The 22,576-nt window shown below is 37.5% G+C and overlaps 2 protein-coding genes across 5 annotated transcripts; both read left to right on the top strand.

The window, feature by feature from the left end:
* The first annotated feature begins 380 nt into the window (after nt 1-380).
* Nucleotides 381-5,817, top strand: LOC113056225 (eukaryotic translation initiation factor 2-alpha kinase 1-like). Of its 2 annotated transcripts, none has more exons than XM_026222827.1 (15): nt 381-743; nt 1,305-1,472; nt 1,567-1,703; nt 1,811-1,848; nt 2,407-2,506; nt 2,597-2,677; nt 2,783-2,879; nt 3,010-3,070; nt 3,163-3,517; nt 3,605-3,716; nt 3,913-4,019; nt 4,620-4,749; nt 4,959-5,038; nt 5,165-5,398; nt 5,538-5,817. In XM_026222827.1, the coding sequence occupies exons 1-15, from the start codon at nt 572-574 to the stop codon at nt 5,655-5,657; spliced, it is 1,992 nt and encodes a 663-aa protein (XP_026078612.1). In that variant the 5' UTR covers nt 381-571; the 3' UTR covers nt 5,658-5,817. The 2 variants fall into 2 exon arrangements, with proteins under 2 accessions (XP_026078612.1, XP_026078614.1); XM_026222829.1 differs by having other exon boundaries at nt 634-764.
* A 515-nt stretch (nt 5,818-6,332) lies between these two features.
* On the top strand, nt 6,333-22,561 carry LOC113056222 (ubiquitin carboxyl-terminal hydrolase 42-like). Of its 3 annotated transcripts, none has more exons than XM_026222823.1 (19): nt 6,333-6,451; nt 8,063-8,313; nt 8,420-8,629; nt 8,715-8,825; nt 9,139-9,238; nt 9,385-9,452; nt 15,943-16,013; nt 16,113-16,195; nt 16,460-16,571; nt 16,681-16,821; nt 16,909-17,009; nt 17,107-17,260; nt 17,371-18,009; nt 18,130-18,224; nt 18,543-19,460; nt 19,767-20,023; nt 20,916-21,076; nt 21,346-21,396; nt 21,483-22,561. In XM_026222823.1, the coding sequence occupies exons 2-18, from the start codon at nt 8,073-8,075 to the stop codon at nt 21,364-21,366; spliced, it is 3,483 nt and encodes a 1,160-aa protein (XP_026078608.1). In that variant the 5' UTR covers nt 6,333-6,451; nt 8,063-8,072; the 3' UTR covers nt 21,367-21,396; nt 21,483-22,561. The 3 variants fall into 3 exon arrangements, with proteins under 3 accessions (XP_026078608.1, XP_026078610.1, XP_026078609.1); XM_026222825.1 differs by lacking the exon at nt 6,333-6,451 and adding an exon at nt 6,526-6,670; XM_026222824.1 differs by lacking the exon at nt 6,333-6,451 and adding an exon at nt 6,736-7,165.
* The last annotated feature ends 15 nt before the right edge of the window (nt 22,562-22,576 follow it).

Here is a 22,576-nt window from a genome sequence, read left to right as displayed (position 1 = left end):
CTGTGTTTAGGATTTCCGTTTTAATGGGTTTTATTTTTTATTGTTTCTTATTGATCGGTTACATTTTATTGACGTATCAGATTGTGATGCATTGTAATAAAACTAAAGTACCTTTTTTATTGTGCTATTTTAAAACGTTTCATCATCCTCCGCGTGGTTGCCTGAGTAGGGACCGTGTAAAAACTTAAGTTCTAGTATTGGCCGAAACTGACACTGACACAGCAACATTAAGGTTATTTTCTTGTAACTTGTGTTGTTCGTGGAGATAAAAGTATGTAGAAACTACATAAAAATCCATAAAATTATTATTCGGTTAATATTTAGATGCATAGTATCATAGTTCATCACGTCATTACATTGTAATAGGTGGTAGTTTAGAGATACTCCCTGACTGTTGTCCGTAGAATCAATGCAGGGAACTGTCGGTTTGCGGTGGTATTTTTATTTTGCTAGATTTAAATCGTGTAAGGGGGTTTGCCAAATAAAAGGGGCTAGGTTTTTTTTTTTACTTTGGCCCTTCTGAATGGAGTTACGGAATGGGATGAACAGAAGTTTCTTTTAGCAAAACGTCATGTTTCACACAACAGAGAGACTAATGGCTGAAGAAAGTTCGAGTAGCAGTGTAGTTTCTACTGTTAACAGTCATAGCTTTCGTATCCGACGGGACCTTTCCACTCAGGACAGAGGATCAAGAGGAGCAATATTCAGCCTGACAGATACCGAGGATGACGTCCAGTTTGATAGTGAGTCCACTGCAATATAAAGTGCGGCCCCTTTCAGTCCTGACTAGTCATGGTTAGAGTTTGGGCTTATAAGCCAAGCATTAAGGTTATTTTCTCTCTTTAGATTTTAATGGTTTTAAATATTATATGCATGATCTGTCAAGGTATTATGTCTAAACAACTTAATTGATTTAATGCATTTTTAAGATGTCCCTCCTCTGTAATATATAGTCTTTGTTACTTCTTGGTGTGGGGAGGGGTAACTTGGAAATGTTTCAGGCTGATAAGTTACTTAGACCTTACCCACCCCTACTGTACACTCAAGAGGCAGCATTGGTGTATTTATATTTGCTTAGATGTTAAAAGAATACCGTAAATGCTGTGGTGTCTAAATGGATTTAGGGGGAAATTACTTATTGCTTTAATTGCTAAGATTATTGATGAAGGTATGAAATCTTGAATTCAAGTTTTTGAATACTTTTTAGATTCAGTTTGGTTAGCTTTCACTTATTTTGTGTATTTGATATTCGGACATAGTCAAACATATAGTAATCAATCTTTTAATTTGTTATATTATTGTAGCCTCAGACTCGGACAATAACTGTGAAGTGTTGCTGGCGGGGAGAAAGTTTCCATCGATCCAGGAATTTGCCTCTGCCATTCCCAACCAACTGCTGCTGGGATCTCTACTGGAACACTTGTGCTTTGTTTATGAGAGTGATCCTACACGCTCACGCATGCTGTTTAAGGGTGGGCTGATACTGCCTTTTAAATAGTATCCTTTTGTTTAATTTTCTGGTATTTGTCTTAAATTTTGTTTTCTTAAATGCGTCTGCTGTTTCAGTGATAGGCCAGCATTTAGCAGCCATGAACCTCCTGTCACCACTGGCTATCAGTGATGAGTTTAGTTCGGTCCGACTACAGCATAACCGGGCATTCACAGAGCTCCTGCACGCAACCAGCTCATCGCTCTTCCCCCAGGTAATCCATCATAATTCATCATCAATTTCATTTTTTAAATGACTTCTATCCAGCTGTTGCTTTCATGAACAAAAACAAAAAAACAGTTCATCTTTTTGATTCTACAGGAACATAGATACTTGAGTACAGAAGGCCAGAGCCTAAGGTGAAAACTTTTACACTTGTAGCAACTCCACTTACACTGCTTGATAATGTACACTACTGTTCAAATGCTTGGGGTCAAATAGAAACTGATAATTTAAATGTTTTTTAAAGAATCTCTTATAGTCACAAAGGCTGTATTTATTTGTATATAAATATGTTTTAAAATGTAATCGTTTCCTGTGTAGGCAAAGCTGCATTTTCAGCTCCATTACTCTAGTCTTCGAAGTCACATGATGCTTTAGAAATCATTCTAGTATGCTATTTGGTGTTCAATAAATATTTCTTAATATTATCAATGTTTTAAAAAAACTGTGCTGCTGCTGCTTAATGTTTTGGTGTAAATTTGGATTCTTTGATGAATAGAAAGTTCAAAAGAACTGCATTTATTTAAAATAGACAAATCTTTTGTAACATCATACATTTCTTCTGTGTCACTTTTGATCAACTCAATGCAACTTAATCCTTGCTGAAGAAAAATGTCTTACTGATCTGAAACCTTTGAATGGTAGTGTATAGTACTTTCAATTTAAAATAACTGAGATATGCTTATCTATCCTAGATCCAAAGATGGTCTTTTCCAAGCACACACATCCCGCTACCTTAGTGAATTTGACGAAATTGCAACACTGGGGAAAGGATCCTATGGTAAAGTGTTTAAGGTAAGGAGATTTTCTGATCATATTGTACTCTTAAATAGAGTGAACTGATGACTTGAAAGGTGCTTACTAAAAACAATAATAATGTTTTAGGTCACAAACAAGCTTGATGGTCAGGAATATGCAGTGAAAAAAATCCTCATCAAGAAAGTAACAAGAAACGACTGTATGAAGGTAAAGTATGTCACAGATTCAGTTAGTATAGTGGTAATTTACCCCCCAAATCTATATGATTTAGAGATAGTATACCTTATTGCATCTGTTTTTATCTCCTCGCAGGTTCTTAGAGAGGTTAAAGTGCTCTCCAGCCTTCAGCATCCCAATATTGTTGGATATCACACAGCATGGATGGAGCATGTTCAGCCTGCTGTGAAAAGTTAGTTGCTGTCTTGATGTTGTTACATTAGGAGATAAAGCCATTTGAACCATGCTTTGCTTTTATTCAGTATTTCCTGAGTCATACAAAAATTACATTAACATGTAAAATTGTCTGTTTTTCTCACTAGATCCAAAATCCCTTATTTCACAAACATTTCCAGCATTAGAGAAACCTTTACAGAGAGATGGGTGAGTTGGTTTGAAAATGACGTTTTTTCTCAACACAATTTACTAGTTGTAACACGTTTACAACAGCATAATAAAAATGTTTCTTGCTTTAGGTGTACACAGGAAAACACTAACAGCAGCAATGGATCGTCCATTGTCTTTGAACATTCTGAAGAAGCAGAAGGCAAAGAAAATCAGGCTGCATTAGAGAGCCTCTCAGTGAAACCCTCAACTTCAAAAGAAGGGATGGGACATGCCGTTTGCCCCAAAAATGTCCACAACCCACAAAACATTGTTCCATGTGTGTTTCTGGGAAAGCCACGTGCTACAGTGAACAAATGCCCTGCAGCTAAATGGGAGAGCTCGACACTCTCAGAGGACGACCTCAGTCAAAACACACTGGAATTGAACAATAACTCTTACATCGATATGGACACTGCTGAATGGTCAGAAAAGCAGGCACATGAGGTATATGGTTAACTAAACACTGAATGTAACAATTGATTGAAATCTTTTATGTTTTTCATCATTTTTTTTTCTTGTTCCTGTCTATAGGTTCAACTCCACTTAATGCTTTATATACAAATGCAGCTGTGTGAGCGATCTTTGAAAGACTGGATACAGGAAAGAAACTTAAGGACCACAGAGGGACTGTTGATGTCAGTAGGTGAGGTCACTTTATTCATCTGAATTTACTTACACTACACATACACCCATTCCTGTTTTTGCAATGGCTGACACATTGGCTGAACAAGAAAGTCAAGAAAAGCTGATTTCCAGAACATATCATGGAATCAGTCACAGCATATAATTGAGTTGTTGGATTATTTTAGCATTTTTTTAACCAATGCATTGATCCACAGATCCTTGTGAGTCAGTTGACTCTGAACGCGCATTGAACATTTTAAAGAAAATACTGGAAGGAGTTGAGTACATTCATTCCCGTGGTATTATGCACAGAGATCTTAAGGTATGTGTGCTTATTTTGCTGGTTTGCATAACTTGGTATTTTTCACCACACAAATATCTAGTACATGTCTGGCTTGAAACTGTAAATGCATTAGTCTGCATGGGAGGAGACCTAGTGTTTTGATAACAGCTATTGATTGGGCTGGTGTGGCACAACAATTAGCAAAGCACCAGTTTACAGCCACCATGGCATTTAACAATCAATTATTTCAAAATAAAATTAATTGCAGATAGTCACTTTGTCAAATACTCTTTTTGTCTCTTTATCTGTTTGTCATAGTAAGGGAACACTGTATTTTTTTTAATGCATCTCTTCTGGATACTTAGTCTTTTAAACAATATAATAGTAAGCCCGAATACCACTTGGAACTGCACACATTTTTTAATAAACAAAAGGCTAGAATACACAGTTACCTATGAAATTCCTAAACCAATGTAATTTTTAAGCGATTAATATGTTAAAACTTAACAAAATAATTTTGGATATTTATTACTGTGGATGTTGTATTTGTGTAACAATAAAAAGATGTGTCTATGATAGATAGTGTCTATAGTGTCTGTTTGTTGCAAGTTTGTTACAATTATATTTTTTTATTTACAGCCTAGGAACATTTTCCTTCATGGACCTGAGTGCCATGTGAAGATAGGGGACTTTGGATTGGCTTGCCGGAACATAATAATAGACGAACATGAGCAGCTGCCCTCCAGCTCTCAAGCAAGTGTAAACACAGGTGACAGGCCTTGTAACTTCTCCTGTATTCACAAGCGTATTTGAGTTATTAAAAATTCTGAACTAAAATATTTACAAATACATTTTTACATTATTCTCATTTTCCGATTTTTTTTTTGCGAAACTAACTCTGATTAATTGGCAGGTAACAGTAGATGGCAGCAGAGAACTAATGCAACATATTATTTCTCATTACACTTTTCATACTAGACTCAGCTCACACTAGTGGAGTGGGAACTTTTGTTTATGCTGCCCCAGAACAACTTAAGGGTTCTCACTATGATTCAAAGGTAAGGAAAAATGGTAAAGTTACAGACTGTTATAATGTAAAGTCTGCTGTTTTTTGGGCTGTACTTTGGTGTCTGGCTTTTTCATCTTAGACGCATACTTAAAATGTATTTGTTTCATTTGTACAGTCAGATCTGTACAGTATAGGAGTGATTACCTTGGAGTTATTCCAGCCATTTGGGACTGAGATGGAGCGTGTGCACACACTTGAAGAACTACGGCAGAGCAAGATCCCCAACACTCTATCTAAAAGCTGGCCTCTTCTGGCTAAGTATATCACCCTACTGACCAGCACTGATCCCTCAGTGCGACCAAGTGCATCTCATTTACTTCAGAGTGACCTCTTCCGTGCCAATGACATGGTATGTGTGACTACAATGGTTTTTTTTACCCCAAAATGGAACACAAACCAAAAGTTCATGTGTAATCACAATTTAGTTACTTTTGTGAGCTTTGAAGAAACGTTTTACCTTGAAACTTTGTTTGTATTCTTTATTTTAGGTTATTCACAGTTTGAAATGCAAGATTGATGAACAAGAAGAAGAAATTATTCAGCTCAGGAGACAGATCAGTGAGCTACAGATCTCTCAAAATGCAATACGTAGTCCAGAAAATGTATGATAATAGTCACTCTTTTGAAATGCCATAAGTGCTCAATATTTGTGAATTGTTGTTCAGAAATGGTTGTATGTGTAAGTGCTGTTCTGCTTGTATGTATATAAATGAGTGCCATATTTAACTTGACAAAAGGTTTGTAAAGTAAAGTCCCATGCCGATGGTTTATTAGTCTCCATTTATGACTCTTTAAAGCTGAGTAAATATTACCTAAAAAGTAAATAGTGCCTCAATAGTATTCTTAATAAAAAGGACAATTATTGCCCAATTATCATGAATATTTATAACACCCCAAGGTCATCATGGATAAGGCATTCCAGACAGTGCCATTATATCAAAATAACTTTTGTAGGCTTATCAGTGTCCTTGGGGTATGATAATGATGCACTGCATGATATTTGCCAATTTAAACTTTTACTTAGAAATAACACAATGAGTTTCCATAAATTATTTTCATGGTGGATAATGAGATGCCATGCACAACCTACCGTACCGCACTATATAACGCCTCTACAGTAATATAAATGTGTACAAAACACCACTCCTGTGAACAACGGAAACTGTTTTAACCGTTTATTTAAAAGCGATGTTTTTCCATTCTCGACGAGTTGACAGCAACAAAGACATTAAATTGCCTTGACGGCCGCGTTCAATAAGGCCACATCCACGCAACACTGGGTTGGCTGATATTACGAAAGTACCCGGATGGACCCGTGGGGAAACTACGTCATTGTTCACCGCCGGACGCTCTTTGGATTTTAGAATGGATGAACTCATTTAAATTAATAATAAATTTACAGGTATGTGCATTATATGAGTTAAATATCACATATGGTTGCTGCAGGTGATTTTTGTAAAGCGCGTGTTGTATGGTTGCGTTTATTGCGTGGCACAAAATTGAAAACACCGGGTTTCGTAATGAGTCTTTTGGCGGCGTTGCCTTCTCGGCCAAGGCACCGGTGATTTTTAAATACCGTGCCCCTCCTTTTTACTTGTTTTCGATTAGATTCGAAATAAGGGTAATTTAATTTATTACTGTTGTATTGTTTATGTTTGTGAAAGAGACACGCCACATATATCACCATCTTCTTTATTCGCAGGCAGCCTTCTGGAAGTGCGTGACCATGTTCACGCCGCGTTCCATCTGTATTGTTACGTTTCGCCGTTACCATGGCGTTTGTAGCTAACGTTAACGTGCAACACCGCGGTCTTTAAATCAGCCTGAACTTCTCGCGCCAAACAGAAACCTGCCTAGCCAGTTAATTTTCACTGACAAGTATTTTTCATACATTTATTACCACTACAAAAACATTTATACATAGTATTGTATGTATAAAGAACGTGCGGCAGAGGCCTATCTCGCACACGAAGCCTTTAGCCGAGCACACCAGCTAACAGTTGGCGGACGTGCGGAGACAGTGTGTACTACAGGATCATTTCCTCATGCAAAATCACACACGGAACCGCCACTGTAGTTGTTAAACTGTGTATTGAGTGTCACGACATAATCGAAGGTACACACATTTTGCTGAGGTTTTATTGTGGAATGTGTTGATATATGAGGGTTTCCTGTAAACAACTGCTATCATAGTAGCCGAGGCCATGGGCCCATGCTGGCGCGCAGCTCAATAGATCAACACACACCGACCACTACACCAACATTTATTAAGCTTATTCGATCAAATCTTGGTTCACCGTTAACAAGGGAAAAAATGCGTACAATTTTACATGTTGTTTTGCTGAATAAGAAACGACTAGTGTGTTTTGGGGGTCAACATTCACTTGTATTTGTTGTACTTTCACTTTATCGTTGATGTCTCAGGCATTTAACTCGTTATCTTCTTGGATGCTGTATTGGTGGGTTTTTAGTTTTTTTGCACTGCATTTACTTGTTACCAAGTTATGTGACTGATGTTTTTATGAAGGGATGTAGTTTTTAGGTTTACAGAAATATAACGTTAGACTTAAACTTTTGAATGGCTGGAATAAATACTATTTAATGTAGCGAAATGCAGTGATCGAGACTTAATGTGACCCAAAAAGTATTTGAAAGCATATATTACACAGTAATACACATTTATTAAGTGGTTTAGTTAGCATATATGAGTGCTGTTTAGACTGACCTGTTTAAAAAAAAAAATTGAGTAGGACATTGTTTGATGAATATATTTGTTTGTTTAAACTATATATTTTATTAGAGTAAGGGAAGGTCAGAAGCAGTTTACACTATAGACATCTTTCTTCTCCTTCGTGCTAGAGAGTTTTTGCTTTCCTCTCAAGTACCTGTTGCATTTGACACTGACTAGTTTAACCTGAACCTGTTCCTTTAAAACCACTTCACATGCCAATGCCAAACCCATCTGCCTTGTCAAAAATGATCGAGTTGACACACGTCTGTTTTTTTACCACAGAAAATGAATAATGACCATAGTTGACAAACCTCCAGAGAAACCTGACCTGGAGTCAGTGCGGTGTAAGCACTCCAGCTCCCTGACCCCTTTCTCCTCCAGAGACATGGAGAGCAGTAGTTCGAGCTGGAGTGTTGGCCCTTCTGCCACTGAGCCTTCAAGGGCCAAGACTGCCTGTATGGCCTCAACCATAGGAGTGACTTTGAATGGTAGTATTAACACAGCAATCCAAGTCGAAAGGCCCCGAGAGCAAGGCAAGTGCTTTTTGTATCACCACTTTTAAAGTACATTTTGTTTGTTGTGTATTGTATTGTTTGTGTAATATATGTCTCTTTTTGTTTTGTTTGTTGGGCCATGCAGTGGTCACGACCAGTGGGGATGGCATTGCTCTTCCTCAGAAAGTCCTGTTTTCCCCAGAGCGGCTTTGCTTGAAATGGAACCAGTGCCATCGCGTTGGAGCAGGTCTCCATAACCTGGGCAATACATGTTTCCTAAACTCTACCCTGCAGTGTCTGACCTACACAGCTCCACTTGCCAACTACATGCTGACCAGAGAGCATTCCAAAACATGTAAGTGTGCAAGATTTTGCAACATTATATATACGCTTGGCATGCCTTTTCTCTAATGCTGTACATTCTTCCTCTTTACATGCAGGTCATGAGCCTGGGTTTTGCATGATGTGTACCATGCAAAATCACATCATCCAAGTATTCGCTAACTCTGGAAACGTCATTAAGCCTATCTGTGTGCTTAATGAGCTAAAACGTGAGTGCTCAGTTTAAGATGTAACCTTTGCTTTGAAATCATGTGACAAAATTACTATTTACCCTGCTAAACTATTAATATAACACTCAAGTGCTACATGAAAAGTGGGTACAACTGCTGATATGGTGCTACAACACTTTTAGTGCTAGATAAGAGTTGAGGGTTTTGACAAAATAATTATTAAGGTTAAACCTTGAAGTTTGTTTAAAAACAAGTAGCACAGCCACAGTGATTTTAATTTAAGCGATAAGGAAGGGTTCAGTATGACCGTTAGTTATAACATAGTCAACTGATCTTTTGTTCTTATCCTCAGGGATTGGAAAGCATTTCAGATTTGGAAGTCAAGAAGATGCTCATGAGTTCTTGAGGTACACAGTGGATGCTATGCAAAAGTCCTGCCTGCCTGGAAACAAGTGAGTTCCCACAATGCAGTTTTGTTTGCCAGTTTTCTAGCATTATAAAGCATGAAATAAGCCTTTTCTCAATCATCAGTACATGAACTGTTATGACTGCATGCTTACATCCAGTCTAATACTGCATTATTGTCATTTATTGTCAGATTGGACAGGCAAACTCAGGCAACCACTTTTGTACATCAGATATTTGGGGGTTATCTGAGATCCAGAGGTAGGTCATCAGATTTATGTTTGTTTTGATTTGGTTTAAGGTTAATCTTCTTCTTTCTGAATAACATGTTGCAACTATTTTCTGTAAAAAAACACCTTTAAATTTGGTGTCTAGAAGTTTGATGAATTATATGTATGTTTTTTAGAATTTGTACAATGATGCAATATTTAAACTATGCTCCAGATTCATCTGTTGGTACAGTGATAATGCACATTTCTTTTTCAAGTCATCTGTATTTATATAGTGCTTTATACAATACAGATTGTGTCAAAGCAGCTTTACAGTGTTAAACAGGAAAAGTGTGTGCTGATAATGCAAGAGCACAATATAAAACAGTCAGTTTATCAGTTAAAGTCAGTTCATTGTTGATTCAGTGATGTAATCTTCCAGCTCAGTTCAGTTCTCTTCCAATAGTGTCTGTGCAGTCAAGTCAACAGTGTTGCCAGTGGATCCATAACTCCATCGGTGACAGAAATGGAGAAAACATACCTTGGTAGAAACCAGGCTCAGTCGAGGGGCCAGTTCTCTTCTGGCCAGATGAAACCAACATGGTGTGGTTAAATTCCAGGCTCCAACACACATCAGATTGAGCAGAGGACTCATCTGGTTCTCGTGGTCTTGTGCTGATGGCCGACGAGGTCTTCACAGGGGATCTGTCTCTAGGGTTCGTCTAGTTGACATGGTCTCCACTGACTTTCAAGGCTGTAGAGGTCGTCTCTAGGTGCTGATCCACCATCTGGACTGGATACGGACTCGTTCCAGGTGACTGCAGTGTCCGTCTGATCTGCATACTGACTGGATCTGGGTGGTTACGGTGACCTCGGAAGAAGAATAATAGAGTCTAATATTCGCAAAGGATGCCATTCTTCTTACGATGTAATGAGTACATTGGGTGTTATGGGAAGTGTTCCCGGTTCCGGTTGACCTTATAAATGCAGCCTAACATTGCTTTAATGGGTTTGAATTATAGAAATATGATAGTGTGAAAAAAGATAATGCGCATGCCAGGTTAAAGAGATGGGTCTTAAATGAGATTTAAACTGCTGAAGTGTCTGCCTCCTGAACAATGTTAGGTAGATTGTTCCAGAGTTTGGGCCCTAAACAGGAAAATGATCTGCCGTCTGCAGTTTATTTTGATATTCTAGGTATTATTAAATGGCCAGAGTTTTGAGATCGCAGTGGAAGTGAAGGACTATAATGCAATAATAGCTCATTTAAGGACTTAGGACCTAACCATTCAGGGCTTTATAAGTAATTAGCAAGATTTTCAAATGTATATGATTATTAATAGGGAGCCAGTGAGTGCAGTGTTGACAGAACTAGACTAATATGGTTGTACTTCCCGGTTCTGGTAAGAACTCTGCTGCTGCATTCTGGACCAGCTGGTGTTTATTAAGCATGCAGAGCAACCACCCAATAAAGCATTACAATAACCCTGAGGTCATGATGGCATGAATTAACATTTATGCATTTAACATTGAGAGCATAGGTCGTAATTTAGATATATTTTTAAGATGGAAACATGCAGTTTTACAAACATACCTTTCAAAGGAAAGATTGCTATCAAATAGCACACCAAGAACTCTATCTTTTGATGATCAATTGATAGCATAACCATCAAGTGTTAGACCGTGTTGTATATTATTACATGCAGAGGTTTTTGGTCATAATAATTAACTTTTTTTTTTTTTTTTTTTTTTTTTTTTTTTAGAATTTAATAGTGGAAAATTACTAGTCATCCAGTTTTTATTTCACTTGTGTGTTCTGTTAGTTTTGCAAATTGATATGTTTAATTGAAAACAAAGAAATCTAGAGCTGAGTGTCATCAGCATAGCAGCAGAAGCTAACTAAATGTTTCCTGATGGTATCCCCCAAGGGTAGCGTGAATAACAACGGTCCTAGTTCGAGGTTGACCGATGTATCGATTTGGCAATTAATCAGTACCGATAGTTGAATTCTGGAACTATCGGCTATCTGCAAAAATGCATGGCCATGCCAATAGCTTTTCTGGGTTGCGTCTGTTGCTGGAGTAGCCGAGAAGCTCCGCTGTCATACAGTACGAGAGGGACCTCTAGAGGTGTAATAACTGACAGCACGTGCGGTTTGTTTTGACACATGACGCTGCATGCTACACAGAGCAGGACACTTCATGTGCGAATTTAAAACAACAACTAAACAGTGTGTTTGCATCAGTTTGTATTCAGCTGGTCGCATTAATTAATTTGTTAGCCAATGACGTTGCAGATTTAAAGCTGTGAGGCGAGAAAGCAAACTGATACGTTCAATCAGCAACAGAAATTATGCAGCGCCATTATACATATTTATATAATTAATTTGGTAATTAAAGGTGTGTTCACACTTTTTTATGTTTGGTTAGATTAAAGCAAACCCTGGTGTGATTGCTCTGTTGAGTAAGAGTGTATTCACGTCTTGTTTGGTTCAATTGAATCGACCTCAAGTTTGTTTCTCTCTTTGGTCTCTGGATGACCTTAGCACACCTGTGGTTTTGTTAACAATTTATGGTTCACTTGCAAAAAGGGCGGTGTGAAAGCGAACCACACCAAAAAAAATTAAATAAATCAACATTGTATTTGGTCCGGACCAAATCAAGTAAACTATGGGGACATTGCGCTCATTGCTCATCACTTAAGCCCCTTTCAGACTGCACGTCGGACCCGCAATATTTCCGGAACATTGCCGGGTCGCCTTCTGTGTGAAAGCAACCACGTCCCGGAATTGATTACCGAATTGAACCCGGGTCGGGGACCTAGTAACATTGCGGGGGTTCGACCCGGGACGAGCGCTGTGTGAACAAAAGCCAGATCTAATTCCGTATCGAAGTGATGACGCGCGACTCTTTTACCTGTTTTGAAGGAAGATCAACATTCGCGAAGAAAACATATGTGAAAACTGTAATGAAGCAGAGATCAGTTAGTTCCTCACTTTCCGCGCTGACGCCGAGATCGTTTGCTTGCTTCAGTGAAAGTATAACGTGCCTAGCGTTGTCGACTCATACATTACACATCACACGCTGATGTCACGTGTCGTTACGGGATCTTCAAGGGTTGTGTGTGAAAGCACGCACATATACCGGGTCATCACTGGCAGTGTGAAAGTGCCAAACCTAGCGACCAGGGAACAATTTCAGGAACACTTTACCCCTGTATATGCCGGAATGGCAGTGTGAAAGGGGCTTAAGTGAAGTGGTGCTGAGCAGACTGATAATGGGTGCTTTGATGTCATACCATTTGATCTGTGCAGTGTCGCTTTAAGTCGAAAACCTAACTTTAATGATCTATATATAATTAATATTAATTACAACATATTATTCTGTACTTTTTGTTTATTTGTTTGCTCAGTATACATTAAAAAAATATATATATCTGTTGAATAATCGTATCGGCCAGTGTGGTTCGACCTCTACTAATACTGAGCCTTGTGGTACTCCATACTGCACAAGTGTGAACGCTATGAGACTTCTTCACTCAGTGCTATGATTTGATACAATTTTTCTCCAAGAAAGAACATAGATGTGATTAGACTACCTTTTGTAGTATCTTTGACAGAAAAGAAAGATTTGAGATTTGTCTATAATTCTCCAGGATCAAGTTGTTGTTGTTGTTTTCTTTTAATGAGAGGCATAATAACAGTCAGTTTTTACGACATATCCTAGTGAAAAAGATGAATTAGTGATGTTCAGAAGAGGATCTATGACTTTTGGAAGAACCTCTTTTAACATCTTGGATGGTATAGAATCCAAAATTTACATGTTGTTAGTTTAGGTGATTTTATATAGCAGAAAACTAGCAGAATTGTTCCTCAGGGTGTACTGTCTGATGAAATACTTTAGCTGAAGGCTGCATGGTTATTATTTTATTTCTAATAGTATATTGGAAGTAAAGAAGTTCATAAAGTCATTACTGCGCTGCTGTTGGGAAATGTCTGTGCATGCATTGCAGATGCTTTATTTTTGTTAATTTAGCGACTGTATTGAATAAATACCTGGGGTTGTGTTCGTTTTTTTTCTAAAGGAGTCGAAAAGTAAGCAGATCTAGCCATTTTTAAAAGGGTAATTTGATGCGATTTCAATTTTTCCTTTCTCTTTGGAGTATGAAGTTCTTGGTGCATAAAGAAGATCTGTAAAGTTGCAAAGAAAAAATCCAAAGTCTCAAATCCAAAGAGATGTTCTTTTTAAAAGTTAAGTAAAACACACCCTCCTAAAATGGCTTGTTTAAACACAACCCCACATGTCTACATCACGATGTGGGAAGATTTGCATAATGCTGCCCAAATGTTCACGCAAAGAAAGAAGGCGTAATGTTTATTATCACTGTTGCTGCTGGCACCATGTTGTGGAGACATTGTGTGTTTCATTGTGAAAGCGAAACTACTTTGTTTGGCCTTCCAAAAGAGGACAAAACTATAAATCGGTGGATTAAGTTTTATTTACAACACTGTTCCAGAACAGTTCAACCCGAATATTCAGATGAGTGCTGCACATTTTATGGAGGATGAGGACTGTTTCCTAAACCAGTAGCCTACCTTTGTCTGTGGCACAAAGGCAGTTTCTAAAAAGTGTGGCAACTCTCTACATTGCGAGTAAATCACTCGCATATGCGACTAAATTTTCTCTCTGGTGACTAAATGATGTCTAACATTAGCCAATGGCTAATACATTCACAGATTTTACTCACCAGTGTTTGAGTTGGAGGCTTAGTACAATTTTAACACAGATATATTTTTAATCGCCGGACACTTTTGACTGAGCGCTTCAAAGTTTCACTCTGTCAAGCGATCTGTGATATTTTTCAGTTCATCTGGCGTACCTTAGACTCCAGTGTGAATGCGCACAACTCGCATTGCTTTCTCTCACATGCGCGAAGTGGGTGGAACTAAACGGACACAACCTGATTATTATTCATGAATCCAGCAGCTCGTTCATCCTTAATGCATTTTTTACTTTTCTTATTTGTAGAATTTAGATTATTATTATTATTATTATTATTATTATTATTATTATTATTATTACCATCATCTTATCAGTATTACTGTTCGTTTTCCATTTGTGGGATTAATTTTTTTAAATTCAGTTAAAATGTCTATGCATTCATACATGGTTACCAAGATAATCATAATTACTAAAGTTCTATGATTAAATGGTACTTGATTATCCAGATATCATATTATAATGCTTGCCTGACTGATGTTAAGAGTGTACTTTCAGGTATTTAAAAAGCAGTGCAATTTTAAAAATATATACAGTATGTGTGTGTGTGTGTGTGTATATATATATATATATATATAATATACACACACACACACACATATATATATATACACACACACAGTATAAATGTAGTATATCAGTCTGGTGAGTAAACTAAAAAATGTACTAGCCAATGGCGATTCAATTGCCAAGGTGTCCGTAGAGGGTTGTGTGGCGGTTCCAACTTTTCAAAGACAATCTGGTGCTTGACTCACAGCCTGTAAGTACGTTTATTATATTTAAAGTATTTGCCAGTGACTATTGAAGAGCGAGTTTTAAGCAGTGTAGTGTTTGTTGTTTCTCTGATCACAAATGCAGACATGGTTTAATGAAACAAATAAAAAGACAAGTATAAGTCATTATAATCAGTAATTATGTCCCCACTGGATGCAACAAATGCCTCGTTTGTAATGGGTTTTATTGGTTTAGTCTCATCGTGCTCGGAGACAGCACCACAGTATGGTAAGGGGCGCAAAATTTCTGTCACACGCTTGAGTCATTAGGCCAATCATAATGCATTGCATAGCTAGCCAATCAGTGAATACCTCGCTTTTTTAGATTAATGAGCCTTGTAAAAATCAACACATTTCAGAAAGGCTGGGCATAGAGGAACAACAATAATGTACATAATATGGAGATTTTTTTTTTTACCATAAACACATTGCATTACACCATATACACAAAATAATGTAGTTTAGCAACATCATATGACCCCTTTAAGGCTTTTCTGTGTGTAGCAGAACTTTCCCTGCAATACAAAATACCTCTAGTTTTGTTTTCTTCCAGCTGCGCTCCATCTTCCGTGCTGCTCTCTTTAGGGTGCGAGTATGTTCATTACACCACAGTGTGTGACTGTTTTCCTCAATCTTTTTTAAGGGTAAAGGAGCGACCATGTCTAAAGTGCTAAAAAAGAGAGTCAATAGTTTCTGTTACACCATTAAGTTTTTATGAGCTACTGGATATGCTGAGGAATTGAGACCAGTCTGGAAGATTATTTACAAAGCAGTCTTTCGTTGTATAAGGGATGGTTCTACCATATTTGTAACAAGGATTTGAATTTGCCGCTTTAGCTATATGGAGTATACACAAGACTAGATAATGATCTGAGATCGTGTTATGTGATGACATTACATCTAAAGTATGATAATGAGTAGGTCCTGACATGTTGTTTAATCCCAAAAGAGTTTATAATGTCTTTATAATGTTTTTTTTTTTTCTTTTCAGTCAAATGTTTGAATTGCAAAGCAGTCTCGGATACTTTTGACCCATACCTGGATATTTCATTGGAGATAAAGGTGACTGAAAGGTTTCTTAACAAATTTATCTTACAGTTGAAGCGAGTAAATTTTGGCACAGTTACAATAGTGATTTTTTTTTATTATGTTTATTTGCAGACGGCTCAGACACTCAGTAAGGCATTTGAGCAATTTGTTAAGCCTGAGCAACTTGATGGGGATAATGCGTATAAATGCTCCAAGTAAGTTTTCTGTACATATTAACACCACATCATTATATTACCCAAATTACATTTTTGCATGTGCAGTTACCATGCATTTGAATTCATGCATTGCCCACTTTTGAAAAGGGCCTTCTTTCAGTTGTAATCTATTTTATGACTTGTGTTTTTTTCATAATGGGATAGTGCCTTTAGAGACCAAATAATTTGTTCATGTGGAATTGTTTTAATTTTTATATTTTCTCTCTCACTCAAGCTTATAGTAATTGTCTTTTGTCTTGGCAGATGTAAGAAAATGGTTACCGCATCAAAGAGATTCACCATCCATCGCAGTTCTAATGTTCTCACCATCTCACTGAAGCGGTTTACCAACTTTAATGGAGGAAAAATTACAAAGGTACACTGCGTAAAGGTCATAACTGTAAATGTATTAAATGCATAAAAATGGCATCAGTTAATGCTTTAATTTGGCAGCCTTAAATATGATAATTCTTGATACTTCACAGGATGTGAGATACACAGAGTATCTAGATCTGCGCCCATTCATGTCTCAGTCTCATGGGGAGCCACAAATCTATGCTCTATATGCTGTGCTAGTTCATTCTGGCTTCAGTTGCCATGCTGGACACTATTACTGCTACATTAAGGTAAGTCATCAAGTACAGACCTGCATCCTCTTTTATTATGTGCTTACAACATAAAATATGTATAAATAATACAATCCTCTATTTCAGGCTAGCAACGGGCAGTGGTATCAGATGAATGACTCCTCAGTATCTCTCAGCGATATCAGAACAGTGCTTAATCAGCAGGCTTACTTGCTGTTCTACATCAGGTAAAGGTCTTAATTCACTTCCCGTGACTTAAATGGATAATTTGTGTTTCTGGGGTTAAGGGTGAGTCTCATCAGTAAAACGCTTATTTTAATTCAGGTCACCTGATTCAAAAAATGGAAGTGATTTTAGCCAGATGAATCATACTCCAGGCCAGTCGTCTCCTCGACCATCTATTCCAGTCAAGATGAATGGACCTCAGTACAACTCCACATCTTTCATTGGCCCTCAGCTGCCACCTCATATGCTGAAGGTACTGCAAGACAACAACACAATCAAACAAATCACAGTGGTTTAGCAAATTAGCCCTAAAGCTAAGCTAAGTTTGCGTCTCTTCACCTGGTCACTCTTTGTTTTTTATAGAACTCGTCATACATAAATGGGAATGGTTCTTCAAAGGAACACCATGGTGGTTCCAAACCCAACAGAAGTTTATGTGGTGCAACCAAATTAGGCTCTGGCCTATCTCATACATCCTCATCTGCATCCGCATGCTCTTCTACTTCACTTGTTCGGCCCATGGGTATTCCTGACTCTTCCAAGAGGCCGAAGTTGACTTTTCTCATTGGTCAGGGCAAGCTAGTGAAACCTACTCAAACCCATTCAGGCCCTAACTGCTCTTTATCCTCAGCCTCTCACCCTCAGCCCACATCTTCCAGCACCTCAGTGTCTACCTCAGGCTTCCCGCAGGTCAATGGAACTCAAACTGGAGCTTCTTTCTTGGTTCCTTATGGTCAGGAGTCATCTGAGGAATCAGACCAAGAGGCTGGAGCCTTGGACAATGGATCAGTTAAGACTCATCATGCTCCCAAGATAGCCAATGGGAATAGGGTAAAGGATGACACCCAGTCCCACAGCTCCAGTTCACTGCCTCATCTTCCCCCGAAGACAAATGGATCTAATGGCTTTTCAGAAATACATGTGCGTGAAAATGGATCAGGACCTGCCCACAAATCCCAGAATGGCCTTCCCAAAGCCAATGGTTTTAATCATGCTGAAAAGGTAATTTTTTTTAAGTTGAGGCTTGTGTATTACTTTTAAAGACACACACACACAGACAGATATATCTAAAATTTATTTTTTATATTTTGCTAAAGATTGTTTTATTTTTAATTTTTTCAGGTTGTGGGTGCACCACATTCTTCATCACAGATTGCTAATCCACCTAATAGTTCAGACTCACAATTCAATTTAAAGTCTGGATACAGTGAGTCAAGGTAGGATGCTAAAACACAACTTTCTTTTTTTTTTTTTTTTACTGTCATTTGATCTCTTAATGAATATCCATCCAAATGTTTGTTTTAGAAATATTTACTATTATAGTGTATATGAATACTTTGAATTAGTTTTTATTTTTGTTAGCAGTTCTCATTTTAATTGTAGGGTTTTTTAATGTTTGTGTATTTTTACTTAAGTTTTAGTAATTTTTGTACTTCAATTTAAGCTGTTTTGTTCTGGTAGTTGCCAAGGCAGCATTTCTAATTTGTTTCTCATCTTAAATTTGTGTTTGTTTTTTTAATTCATCTATTCAACAGCTCTAAACCAACAAGTTCTGATGGCCAGCCATGTTTCTCACCTTCAAGAAAAAGGATGAACCCCTCTTCAGACTCTTCATCTCAGTCTGCTTCAGAGGTACAGTCTACATCTTCATCTAAGGCCTCATTGGTCTCAAAGACTAAGAACCCTGACCTTCATGCTCAGACATCTTCAAAAGCTGAGACGATTCAGAGCCATGACACCCATGCAGTGGCTGGCATGTCTGATTTTCAGGGCAACAACGGTCATGTTGGTGATGGTCACACAAGTTCACGCAGGATAAAGGAGGAGCTCAGGTGCAGTGAAGGAGAAAGCAAAGAGTCAAAGCAATCACACTTAGACAAGTTTGGCTGTGGAGATGGACAGAGTGAGGACCGGAATAGGGATTTAGAGCGGCCACACTGTTCTTCAACCGTGAAAGACAGGGACCGATACAAGCACTATAGAGAATACAACGAAAGAAGCCGGAGCCGCTATGGTCATAGCTATCGAGAAAGTCGTCCATTTAGAGAACGTTCTACTAGTAGAGACCGGCATCAAAGAGATCGTGAACGGGAGAGACACTGGGACAGATTCTCACACCACCGTCGAGAGCACTACCATTCCCAAAGAAGACCCAGAGAGGAACGTGACTGGAGTAGGGATAGGAGATTTGTGAGTGATGCTTATCGTCCTTCTGGATTCCATAACCGGGATGGAAATTCCAGTCACAGCCATCGTGGGTCGGACGGTGGCTATGGAAGAACGCCTCATACAGTGAATGGTTCTAAAGGGAGACCCCCTTCTCCACATTCTATCAGCCCACTGCCCGGACATTACAAGCGGAAACGCAGTCCATCGGCTGATGCAAGACAAAGCTCTGATGAGTGCAGAGTGAAGAAATTCAAAAAGAAAAAGAGAAACAAAGAAAAGCACAGGTGAGTAATTTTTTTAGTAGCATACTTTGCTACTGCTTTATTTTTGCTCTGCATTTATTCAAACATCATATGCACTAATAATAATAATAAAATATGAAAAGCATAAAGGAAATTCTTGCAAAGGAAATTTTTAAGTGATCTTATAATTTCTCAAAAATATTAAAACAACTTAACTGCATTTTAATATTTGAATCTTTGACAATTTTGTTTGTCATTGACCATTTAATATTTGACCGGGTGAGAATTTAAAACAAAACAAAAAAACTATTAAAAGACTAGCTGATCATTGTGACTTTCCACTTCTAGGCACTCAGAGAAGGACCTATCTGAGGGCAATGAGGACAGCAGCTCCAAGAGACATAAGAAGAAGAAGAAAAAGAAAAAGAAGAAGAGAGAGGATGAAGAAAGGCTTCACACTAGGAGAGATGTCACACCGAGGCGGGAAGAGCATGATTCTAGAGCTAGGAATGGTGCAGAGAGAGGAAGTCACCACATCTCTGAGTCTCTTCACGATGTCCACCGAGACCATGTGGAGGACCAGAAACAGCTCAGTGGACACACAGGTGCTTAATTGTTAATAGCTTACACCGTTGCAAATCATCTGAATTTTGTGGCAGTACATCATAAATAGAACGAGGCGACAGTTTACTGTTGGGGATCTGTCATCTTGCTCTGCATCACTAATTATAATGGGTTCTATAGTATTTTGTTGTGCCATGTGTAGACACTCTAACCCAGACTTTGTCTTTTAAACAGTGCAAAGTGGAAGCAAAGCATGCTTCAGGCAGTAGCGTACTTTCGTTTTGCACATTTTTACTCATGTCACTTTTCACACTTAAATCAAATGGGAAAAATTATATTTTTAATATTTAAAAATTTGCATAGTGAAAATATTTTCATGGCAGATAAGCACATTTCCCCCCAAAAATCATCATTAGAATAACTTTTTTTTTCTAATAAGCACTTCCAAATGCAATTTAAATATGTATACATATGAAATAATATGCAAACATTTACAGTTTGCTTTTTTTTGCAGAATTGGATGTTGAGGTACTTTTTGATTAAAATATTGAAATTTAAATTAATATTACAAATAACCCACGCGGTCTCTTTCCATCATGTGAATAAAATGTGTTTGTATTTCATATACAAGATATAAAAAGGGCCTTTTGAGTGATATGGTTTATCTTTGTGACTTTTAACATTGGAAGGGTCAAAGCTTAGTAGTCTCCTTCAGATAGCAGTGCTAACTCTGAAATGTTCCAGTAAACTGATGTTATGATACATAATACATTAAATTGGTTGAGCTGATTTGCCATTAATTGCCAACAAATCTACAATCTGGATTCTACTCAAAACCTTCCTAGGCTCGCATACATTATATATTCACATGTAAATGTCATTTGGGGGAAAATGTATTTTGTGTAATGTTTTTTTTTTTCTTTCTCTCTCCAGCTAATGGCCTGAGCTGTTACAGTGGAAATGAACTTGATCTTTGTCATACAAGGATGGAGAAAGACATGAAATGCAAACATTTTGACCACTCTACCACTGTCAACAGCACAAAGACACTCTCAAATGGAAATGTCTTTCACAGGACCCTATCAGATGTTGAAGTGAGTAGGCTCTCTCTACACTTTATAACTTGACCACAAAAATACAGGATTCGAAGCTAAAGGAGACACATTTTCAGAAAATTTTTATATTTAAAAATGTTGAAGTTTAAATATTTGTAAAATAATATATGTAATTAAAAATAAAATACATTCATTTTGTAAAAAAAAAAAAAAAAAAAAAATATATATATATATATATATATATATATATATATATATATAATAGTTTTTGTAGTTACACAACTCTGACTGATCTCTGGTTTTCACAGAAAGCCACACATCCTCACTAAAGGGAAAGTGATTTATTGCTCACGCCTAAGGTAAGAAATGTAGTTTTTATTTATTTTTTATTTTTTTAAAATAAGCTCCGCTCTAATTGTCTCGTTCCCTCTCTCTTTATTTGAAGACTCTGAAAGCCACCCATGCAAGCATGTGAAAGACTAAATCCACAGCTACAGTTCCTGACCTGGTGCTTAACCTTTAGAACATACTGTATTTTTACCACAAGATGAATTTTAAAGTTACATTATTTTGTCTTTTTGTTTTTCTTTTATTTTTAAGGCTATGGATTTTTTTTAGTACACTGTACATAAATGAACTTTGATTATGAAAAAAAAAATTATATTCTATAAAGTTAATATATGCGATTAAAACAAAAGCCTGGAGCTTAACATCAGAATTGCTGCTCAGACATACAGACTCAGGATTTTCGCACTTGTGAAGATGAGACGAGCGCTCCCTTTAAGGAATCAAACCTGGGAAAGACAAGAACATTTATATGCTGCATCGGCAGAGAAAGACTGCTTGTCTCTAGGCTTCAAGTTATGATGTCACCGTTTCCACACATCGGTTGAGAGAACTGTCTCAAAGGAGCAGCCTTTGCTAATGCTACACGTGCACTTACGTCACAGTTAACCTGGACACACTTGAGGACATAAGATGTTTGCTTTGCTGTCTCTTTAGCATCTCATTGTATTACTCTCTATCTGAAATTCCTCAATCAGACCTTTCTAGAATGCAAGTTCATTGCATCTTTTTTTGTTTTTAATTCTCACTGTTTATTTTTCTTGAATCAATTTGATTTTAGTCAAGATAAAACTGTGAATTTAAGTTGAACTGTACTATCAGTTGTTTGTTTTTGGTCCTGTATCAGGAGGTTCAATAGAGACACTTTCAGTAAAGCCACTTGTAATGTAGACCAAGGTCTCTGAACAGTTGTCAGATTTTTTGTTCTTCAGCAAAAAGAAAGAGACATGAAAATGGTTATATTCACCTTCATTTTACTGTAGCATGTTAAAGTAAATGTATACAGTGTACAATATGTTGAGTGAGAGAAAACGGCCTTAATGTCTGAAATTGTAATATTTTCTCTCACTATGTTTACAGTGTTTTGTTGGAGTGAATGAACGTATGTGATGATGGGATGTGTTTGGTTTTGTAAAGTGTGGGGTTTCCTTTTTTACATATAAAGAATGACTTGTGAGATATGTTTTTTGAAAA

Source organism: Carassius auratus, chromosome 37 (assembly GCF_003368295.1).
Source record: "Carassius auratus strain Wakin chromosome 37, ASM336829v1, whole genome shotgun sequence".
Lineage (NCBI taxonomy): Eukaryota > Metazoa > Chordata > Actinopteri > Cypriniformes > Cyprinidae > Carassius > Carassius auratus.
Note: the sequence above shows the minus strand (reverse complement) of the source record. Positions and strands in the feature narration are given on the sequence as shown.

Excerpts from the sequence above, each read along its gene's own strand:
- LOC113056225 (XM_026222827.1), top strand. The coding sequence starts at position 572 with ATGTTTCACACAACAGAGAGACTAATGGCTGAAGAAAGTTCGAGTAGC. Across the intron at positions 2,880-3,009 it reads TGTTCAGCCTGCTGTGAAAA|ATCCAAAATCCCTTATTTCA; the intron begins GTTAGTTGCTGT and ends TTTTCTCACTAG. Across the intron at positions 5,399-5,537 it reads TCTTCCGTGCCAATGACATG|GTTATTCACAGTTTGAAATG; the intron begins GTATGTGTGACT and ends TCTTTATTTTAG.
- LOC113056222 (XM_026222823.1), top strand. The coding sequence starts at position 8,073 with ATGACCATAGTTGACAAACCTCCAGAGAAACCTGACCTGGAGTCAGTG. Across the intron at positions 8,314-8,419 it reads CGAAAGGCCCCGAGAGCAAG|TGGTCACGACCAGTGGGGAT; the intron begins GCAAGTGCTTTT and ends TGGGCCATGCAG. Across the intron at positions 16,014-16,112 it reads ATATTTCATTGGAGATAAAG|ACGGCTCAGACACTCAGTAA; the intron begins GTGACTGAAAGG and ends GTTTATTTGCAG.